Source organism: Varanus komodoensis, unplaced genomic scaffold, assembly GCF_004798865.1.
Source record: "Varanus komodoensis strain SLA01 unplaced genomic scaffold, ASM479886v1 scaffold19, whole genome shotgun sequence".
Taxonomy (NCBI): domain Eukaryota; kingdom Metazoa; phylum Chordata; class Lepidosauria; order Squamata; family Varanidae; genus Varanus; species Varanus komodoensis.
This window is the reverse complement of record NW_025335550.1, coordinates 22,940,856-22,950,482: the sequence shown is the minus strand read 5'-3', so window position 1 is coordinate 22,950,482 and position 9,627 is coordinate 22,940,856. Positions and strand designations below refer to the sequence as shown.

The 9,627-nt window shown below is 43.7% G+C and overlaps 1 protein-coding gene across 1 annotated transcript; it reads right to left on the bottom strand.

Annotated features, from left to right (window-relative positions):
* Positions 1–435: 435 nt before the first annotated feature.
* Positions 436–8,140, bottom strand: DNAJC25 (DnaJ heat shock protein family (Hsp40) member C25). Its single transcript, XM_044427938.1, has 4 exons — positions 7,713–8,140; positions 4,464–4,616; positions 3,168–3,638; positions 436–1,318 (listed from the first exon to the last, which is right to left on the bottom strand). Exons 1-4 carry the CDS (start codon positions 8,052–8,054, stop codon positions 1,196–1,198), a joined length of 1,089 nt encoding a protein of 362 aa, XP_044283873.1. The 5' UTR covers positions 8,055–8,140; the 3' UTR covers positions 436–1,195.
* Positions 8,141–9,627: the final 1,487 nt, after the last annotated feature.

Below are 9,627 nucleotides of genomic sequence, written 5' to 3'. Positions count from 1 at the left end.
TACTGTCATGTTAAGAACTGGTGTCTGAATTTTATTTTTTTCCTCCTTGTTTCCCATAACCCTTTCCTGGTGTGTCATGTACTTTAATTGTAAGCCTATGGAAAGGGGCTGTCATTCTACTGATCTATTTAAGCCACTGCTGAAGCCCTTTTGGTTGAAGAGTGGGGTAAAAGCCTTCAAATAAATATATGTGAAGTTTGCAGATGAAATAATATTTTTGCTTGTTCATTTATAAGACATCCAAATGAGGAATCAACATACCCAATATTCCACAACAACTACTGTGCATCAGATGGAAAACTGAAAGTAAAGAACAGGATGGAATAGAGGAGGAGGTCTCCAACCTTTTGGAGCCATGGAAACATTTTGATTGCTGAGAGTGTTAGCAGCCCTGACACAAAAAAATGGCTGCAACAGGAGGAGAGTCACAAAATGGTTGTTTAAGAACTCACAAATTTTACTGCTGCTACAAAATAATGTTTAACAGAAAGGCAAACAAATATAAGCACCATTGGATCACCCTACAATTCTCTCTCTCCCTTATACATATTCAGACACAACTACACATCCATCACCCCTTCCAACCTACCTTCTAAGGTCACTTCCTTCTGGCTTTCCTCAGTACCCCCCACCTATCTCTGTCCCCTCCTCACTACAGGTGCTCACTCCTGTTTTCCTCCCTAATTCAAGGGTACTGAAACAGCATTTTGAGAAACATCGTAAAATGTTTACAATGTGTTTAGCTTTATGAAACAAAACTGAAGCCTCATGACACATGCCTTTGAGCTTTGAAAATTTAAAAAGCACAAGTCAAGACAACATGTTTTAAGTGGCAAGTCCTCAAGGCTTTAACTACTGATACCTAAATTTTAGGGCAACTGATGTTTGTTGTTATATCTCTTTGTATGTTTATTACCACACTAATATGGAAGATAGTAACAATCCAGTCTCAGATGCATGTTTAATTTGTTACCAGGTCAACAGTGGAGCAAAACAATTATATGATTAACAGATCTGTTTTTATTTTATAAATATTTATATATAAAAAGCATAAAATGTTACAAATTTTCTGCCTGATTTGATTAATTCCTGAGTTTTAGAACACTGCTGTGACATAGCAGTTAAACTCTGAACATTTTAGGTATGAATTTTCTTGCCAATCATTTATAATAGGACTGTTTAAGTTTCAGCAAATTCATTCATCAATAAAAGTTAGTCTTCCAGGGCCTTCATTTCTCATCCACCGCCGATACCTTTTCCATCGAGGGTCCATTGCCATCTTTTTCTTCAGTTCTTCCTCTTGCTCCTGCTTGTAAACCTAGGGAGAAAAAAAATGTGACAGCAATGTTAGCCTTCAATGTGTACCCACACCTACATATTCCTTGCAAAATTAATTATTTCAGTATTGTGATGCAAACAACACTGAGTGAACAAGTGTTGGGAAATACACTGTAAATGTGTAAGAGCAACTGGGGCAGGGAGACTAGGATCTACTGGTAAATCTCTGAATTATTTTCAGATGGTTTCAAAGATGTTTCTGTCTCTCAACGTAAGAGCAAATTAAAAAAAGGCCAAGAAAAAAAAATCAGCCATTAGGCTTGTCCTCATTGCTTATCTCTCAATTTTAGTGCCAATCATCTGGAAAACAGGAGCACTAATTCGTTTTTACTAGAGTTCTGCTGTTTAGTTGTGTTATGTTAGAACTCCTAATTTTTGTTAACTTGCACATAGATGTGGACATATCCTAGTTAATGTTTCATGGGGTGCAATGGGTAATTGAAGTCAGTGCATGAGCCACCTTTCTGTGTCTGGGTGTGGCCTGTGGACCTCTGTAGAAACTCAAAATGAACCCTACAATCGGAGGTTTGCCTACCAATGGTTTAAGCAACTAGATAGCACAAAAAGTAGAGAAAACAAAAGTAGCAAATTGCCAAAAGTCTCAGTACCTATTATACCAATGAATGGCCCAGTAAGTGATAAGCTAATACAAAAGCATTTTCCAATTGGTGTCACCTTTTGGATTTTGTTCACAAAGTTTGTGTATGTTTGAAGCCAGCATTTGCTTTGCCTGTATAAAACACAACAAGCTGAACGCAATGATACTTGCATGTTATTGAACAGAATGGGGCCAGTGCTGACTCCCTCAGGACACTGTCAGGGCCGCTCTGCATTGAGGCTTTTATTGGCAGGATCTTGGTTTGCTTTTTAAAATGGCAGGTGGGACTGAAATCAACAGCTCTGTTGCACTTGTTAAGCACATAGAATGACTGCACTGTGGTAGATAAATCAACCTTTTAGATCTTTAGTAGAACCTCTGTGCAGAGTAACTGTTGAGTTCTGTGTCCAGTAAGCATTGGAATATGTAACAAACTCCCAGGCTAAGCAAAATTCTACAGCACAATTTCCTGTATCGTAATAGTCTGCAGCAAGCCCTTTTCCATCTTGGTGCCGTATTTTATTTATTACATTGTTGTACTGCCCCATAGCTTACAGGGCTCTCTGGGCAGTTCACTTATCTTTGTAGTATTAACTGTAAGGAATTTGTGGTGCTCTGCTTCAAGGGCCAAGTAGCAAATTAAGATGTCCCAGACAAAACTGGCTAGAGGGCTGAATTTGAGCTTTTCTGATAAACTATGACTTCAACTGGACGGTTATTATTTGCTTTTATTTTTATTTTACCAGGTTGCTTTATTGATTCTGTCTGTAAACAGTTTTGAATAGAACACTTTTAGAAAGACAAGAAATAAAAAAGTCACACAGCCTCTAACGAAAATCAGTATTTATGCAATAATCATGAAATTTATTTACCGATGTGAACAACTACATTGTTGCTGCTTTGTTTATGCTTTCTAGCTATGCTAAGGTATGAATGTAGTTAATGCAATAGACCAAGCTATACATACAAGTTGAGAAAGGCCTACAAAAGACATCCATGAAAGAACTTTGTGGATGAAATCTGAACAGTCTCCATAGAAATCATCAGATGCATTTTAGCTCTGTTAGGAGCATTGATCATTGCCAAGCAGCCTGCTTTTAGTGCATGAACAGACACTTCAGAAGTGTGTAAGTGAGCAGTACTAAAATGAAATCAAAGTAATATAGGAAATCAAGACATTAGATCCTTTTTTGCCTCCTATGTGCTCTACCCCTTATTCTCCATTACTCACCTCATAGTTCTCTTTTATCCAGAGCTGTCGCTCAAGAAAAGTCTCCTTCTGCTGATCTTCCAAAGTGTCAAACTGAGACTGTGACATTTTCATATATTTTCGTATGATATACAGCTTCTCCTCTTCACCATACTCTTGTCCTTTGATATTAAAAGAATAAATCCACCAACAATACCATGCTATGTACTTGCACAGATAAAGGGGTGCTAAAATGATTTGAAATAAAAGAATGTCATATATCTGGGGTTTCTGGTAACCACCCTTGATATCTATTTTGTTTTTTATTACACCTTTGATTATTTCCTCTTCTTCCTTGCGTATTTCTTCCTTGGACCGCCTATTTTTGCCCTTTTCTTTGGCTCTGTTCAATAGCCCTTGTTGCCTGGCAATCTCAGTGGCTTGTATACGATATTTTGGCACAGTTGCTAGGTAGTTGATAGCTTCATTGTAGCTACTCCACCAGCTGAAGAACTGAAATACAAAATTGTAAGACAATACTAAGCCATAGATTTACTCTACCTGTGTTACTCAGGCAGTATATAAGATGCACTATATCAAACTTGTTCTACTGTGTTGCATAGTTTTCATTCATGATTATTTCTCCGCTTTTGAGATTTCAAGCCATTTCCATCACCATCAGCACCATCTCAATTCACTAGACATAACAGCACATTGTGATGTAAAGCCATGGTGAGTTGTCATGTTGTGCAAACCCATATTATTTCCCACAGGGTGGCTTGTTGGCATACTAGGGATTGTTTTACCCAGGCACTACCCTCTGACTGCTCTTTCTCAGAACAAAATGGCTTTTTAGCCAAGGTGATGCCATCCACCCACCCACCCCACGTGTGAAAATAAAGCCATTTTGGCCGAGATTTCTAACAAGACCAGGTAAATAATGAGATTAAAGCCAATAATATCCTTTTCATGTATACAATGGAGAGGAAACACTTGGTCTAAGCACAAAGAATTCCTTTTACTTAAAGGAGAAACACTTCTAATGAACAAGCTATACTAGGCTTCAACAGACTGGCTGCTGCATTCACAGAAGGCACCAAAATACAGCAGAGGCTCCCTACAAAGGCTTGTTTTTACTACTTCCCCTTTCTTGATAAAGACCCACCTCACTTCCCCTCAATGCTCCTAAGGGGTCTGCAGTCCCTGAGGAATATTGCCAAAAACCAGTTATCCACTCTTATCCTGAATACAAGTGCAATTTTGAATTCAACCCTTCATCATTTAGTATTTTCCAGATTAGAAGATAACATTGAAGCTGGCAGGAGAGCAACATTTTACCTGAAATACAGAGATGGCACAGACTGTGACCAGAATCACTATTCGGACATCCACCTTGGGTGCCAATCTTCTAGAATAATAGTGATAGTAATGGCTGTAATACTCCTCAGGATGATCCAACATATAATCATAATCCTTACGAGTTTCTTCATCCTGAAATGGATGATTGGTAAGTTGTTATATTTGAAAACGATGAATAAAAAAGATAGCATGTTAGTTTAAGCAAGTGCTTCAGAATGCACTTTATGTTATGTATACCCAGTTGGACAGGTAAACAAAATAAACACTACTTGCAAATTAAACTCTGAAACAAAATAATCAATGCTATTCATTGTCATGGCCAAAGACAAGCTAAAATTGTGCTTATGCTTGTTAATGTAAGTTACCTTCAAAGGTACACTTGTAATTATATGCCTGTACAGAAACCCCAGGTGCTATCGATGGAACTTGTTCAGATACACCACGGTATGCATAAGAGCTCCTATTTATTCTAGCCTACACACTGTACCTCTGTGTTGCTAGAAACTGACGCTCACTCTTGTTTTTCCAGACTTGACTTGTCCCTTTTTTCTTCCATTATGAACCAGACTTAAATTGCTTCTTGTAACGCTGCTTTCTACATTACAGAGGAAAATTGATAATGGTAGACAGCTAGCCTACCATTGGTGGTTTCCTCATTCCACAGAAACTTATTAAAACCAATGCACTGACAGGCATTCCACAGGAGGGGACAATGCATATCTGTGTGCAAAGCAAACAGATTACAGTTACTGCACCTCGCCAGGGGCTTTTGCAATACTCATACCTTCCTTTCGCATACTGTCAAAAAGATGGCCATGCTGCATGTTGTCTGTAGGCCACCTCCCAACGTTTGAGCACAACCAAGAACCAGAATCCAGGTGTCACCATACAAAAGAAGAGGTATGGCAACTCATATAAATAATCAACTGGCAACCAAGGCAATAGGAAATCCTCATTTCCAACTGGGTTCCAAAGCACAATTCCATTGGGTTTTATCCAGTGGGGAAGTGCCATCTCCATTGGTTCCACTGTGCTTGCGGACAATGGGGAGGTTGCACTGCTGAACATAACTTTGTAATTAAAAGATACACTTGTTTGCAGATCAGGGGATGTCAGTGGAACTGACTTCTGTGAACTCCACTGAAGCGCTCCATCCTGGAAATAAGTGTTCCTGTTCATTTTGGGTCATTTATAGAATTGCAAAAGACTGATTGAGCAAGTGGTGGATTCTGCAACTGCACAGACAAAATAGGGTACTTTTACTTTAAGGGGCAGTGCCAGATCCAGAGAAAAGACCCACAGGACAACAACAGTACTCATTTGCTTAGGTTCCAGAGTCTGTCTGTCTATGTATCTTTAAAGAACCCTGTCCCCTATTTCTAAAACAAGGGATTCATGAAAAGGGGCAAGGGGGAATTTAATTCCAGAAAGTACCTTAAGACAGAAAGATTCAGGTTGAGGAGGAAGCAGGAAGTGGACTGATTTCCCTAATTCCTAATCTTAGAAAATTGAATTTCTTTGCCTGAGAGTGCCACCATTAGTGCTGGTAATTAGAAAAAAAAAACAAACAGTTTGATGTTGCCCATGCAGAACAAGTAAGAGCCACTCCTGTGATGAGACATGCTCCCAAATGCCAACAAGCTAAAACTTTGACAGACATTTTAAAAAAAGGCGGGGGAGGGGCGGGGAACCAGTCCAACTGCATTTTGGTCATGTAGTTCCTTGGGTATCATCATTCTTATACCTAAATTTCATAGTTTCTTTAAACCAAGTGCTGGTGTTAGAAATCAGCAAAGAAGTTGGCACAATACCTCACTGACCTGTCCTGTATTGATGATTTACAGTGCAGGACAGAGGATCAGCTCATGCCTACAAGGCAGTTGGACTGCTCCATCTCTGCTAGTTTGCTGGACTCACATGACTGACCACCTGCTCCATGGAACTTTTATTTTTCAAAAAATAACCCTAGAAATCCATTTCCAGACCAGGGAGGTGAGAGAAGCTCCCTTCTTGTACATAGGTGGCAGTCCCTATGACTGCACTATGGGTTACTATCTTTAATATACAAGCCAATTTTCGCATTCCTTTTCATTACCAGGAAAACCCTACTTCAGAGCTCTGCTCTGCCCTGCCATGATGGCCTTATGCAAGGTCCTCTTCTTCCAGCTTCAGTCTCCCATTTTGCAATAGATGGATAACTATATACCCGTAGATCTGTCTTACACCAATGCTGTGTAGGTTGCTAACTTTGAACTAGCCTTGCCCAAGCTAGTGCAATCCAGGCATTTTGAGTTAAATTCCTGCCAGTCCCAGCCAGTGTTACTAATGGTCAGATATGCATTATTATTATTAAAAATATTTCTGTGCCGCCCCATTCGCAAAAAGCCTCAGGGCAGCTTACAAAACAAATACCATTCGCACAATTAACCTTATGCATCAAATTCTAGTACCCAAAATCTAAAGGGCACCAGCTTAGGGAAAGCCAAGTGTCAACATCATCTCTTTCTGTCCTGAATCTCGAACCTTGCCATGTCATGATATTCAAGGCAGAAACAAAGAAGAGCAACAAGTATTTGACATGGAAAAAGGCCCTCTCCCCAAACATCAGGACTACCCTGTTGGATTAGAGCAACAGTTCATCTAGCCAGCTACTTGCAGTGGCCTGCCAAATGCTTCTAAGATACCCAGTAGACAGACATGAAGGTAACAGCTCTCCTGTGTTCCTTTGAAAAACGGTTCTTCTAACATCTGTAGGAGGCCCACAACAAGGTAATGAATCAACCATGGGGAGGACTTCCAGAAAAGAGATGCCGGACTAGATGGGTCTTACAGCTTTGTCCCTTATGGCTCTTCTTATGACCCTATAAAGCCCAAGCTTCAGCAGCGGCAAAGTGCAGGTACTTTGGGGGTTAAGTCCACTAAGGGTACCAGGTTGGGGGAAGGCCAATCTAATCCTTCTTAATAAGAGAGACAGGACTAGAGCACTGGTGCACTCGGTTTGTGTGAATGGCCAGGGGATGCTGGGAGCTGCGGTCCACGGCAGCGGGAGGACACCAGCAATATCTTCAGCGTGCTGCTGGCGCCGGTCCTTCCTGTCACACACAGCTGCTTCATCCTCTCAAGGCGGCTCGTGTGGGGAGAAAAGGAGGGGGGAGGGCGCGTGTCTTACCGGAGGGATCCGCTCGGGACGGGAGGAGGGAGGGGGCGGTCCCGGCCCCGCTCTCTCACCTTGAGGGTCTCGTAGGCGGTGGCGATGAGCAAGAATTTCTCTTGCGCGCCCTCGACTCCTCTGCCGTCCGGGTCCGGTTCGCGCTGCCGGTCCGGGTGGTACCGCAGGGCCAGCTGCCGGTAAGCGCGGGCGATTTCAGCCTTGCTGGCATCGCGGCTCACGCCGAGCACGTCGTAGCACACCAGCTTCCCGCAGTACAAGCCCTCCACTAGGGCCTCCGCCGGCCGCGGGCAAAGGCACAGGGCTCCCCACAGCAACAGCAACGGAGGCCAGCGCGCTGCCCGCCGCCGCTGCAGCAGCAGCCCCTCCGACGGGGGCTGCGCTCGCCGCGCCAACGCCATGCCCGTAGCCCAGGGCGACCACTCACGGGAGGGGCCACCAGCGGGCCTCACGCGCACGACGTCGCCCGCCGCTGCTGTGCCTCCTCGCTCGAGTCCGGCTGCCAGGGCGGGGCGGGGCTAGAACACATGGACGTGGACAAAGCGGAAGGGCTGGCTGGGAGGCACCGGGCGAGAACCATACGTTAGCAAGCCGCCGAACGTCAGAGACCGAGCGGGGCAAATAGGAATGCCCGACATGGCGGCAGGAGTGGCCAATCGGTGAGCTGGAAAGCGAGCTGGCTGGCAGGCAGGGTTTACGAAACGGGAAGCAGCACGCTGGAGTAGCCAACAGGCCAGGCGGAGAGAGGGAGACGAGTGGGGGGAAAGGAGAGCGAGGGAGGGGGCGTGGCCAGGGAAGGCGGGGCGGAGACGTAGCAACAGAAAGAGGATTTATCCTAAGAAAGTAAGGGGCAAGGATAGCACTGCGCACGATTTATTTTAGAGCGCAATCCTGTGCACGTTTACACGCATGCTCCCCACCGTTCTCGGCAAGGCAGGCAGGGGAATGCTGGGAGTTGCAAGACTTTTGTTCCTGTCCAAATTGTGCCCTTAGGGTGGAAGGAAGAAAAAAAAAAGTAGCCGTCAGACGTTAATAGCAGTACTTGCGAGCATGGAAGAATTAAAGGCATTGATACAGAATGACGCAGCTGTGGAAGTAGAGCTACTTTTTCTTGGGAGGTTTCCCCTTGCAAAGTGGGTGGGTTGCTTCAGGCGTTCCAGAATTAATCTGTGTTAAAGGGACCTTATCATTCTCCCGATTTTTTGGTGGGCCAGGGCTGTTCAACTCCTTGGATCACCTTTTCCCAGCCTGATGCCCCCTCCCGATCATTTACTTATCCTACACTCTCCCACCGAGATACGGACTGAGGGACTTATAATGCATGTCATTTGGAAGGCGCCAGGTTGGAGAAGGCAGCTTTGGACAAAAATGGGGCTATGTGTCATACCTTTGTTATGGCAGCTTGATGGTTGTCAGCACAAATGTCCACGTAAATACTATTGCGTTTGGATGGCCAATGGTGCAATTGGAAATTGGTAGAAGAGATGCTGTTACAGGAGTAAAAATGTCTTACAGCATTCAGAATAGACCAGAAATAGGCAAACTGTGGGCCCTCCTTATGCTTTGAACCACAGTTCTCAACAGTCCTAGTTCACAAGGCCAATGGTAAGGATTCATGAGAGTTGCCCAAAATAATTGGAGGATGTTGTTGTTGCTTGTCGTGAAGTTGTGTCCGACCCATCGCGACCCCATGGACAACATTCCCCCAGGCCTTCCTGACCTCCACCATCCCCCGGAGTCCACTTAAGCTCACACCTGACTGCTTCAGTGACTCCATCTAGCCACCTCATCCTCTGCCTTCCCCTTCTTCTTTTGCCATCTATTGTTCCCAGCATTAAGCTCTTCTCCAGTGAGTCCTTCTCATTAGGTGGTCAAAGTATTTGAGCTTCATCTTCAGTATCTGGTCTTCTAAAGAGCAGTCAGGGTTGATCTCCTCTAGGACTGACCGGTTTGATCGCGTTGCGGTCCAAGGGA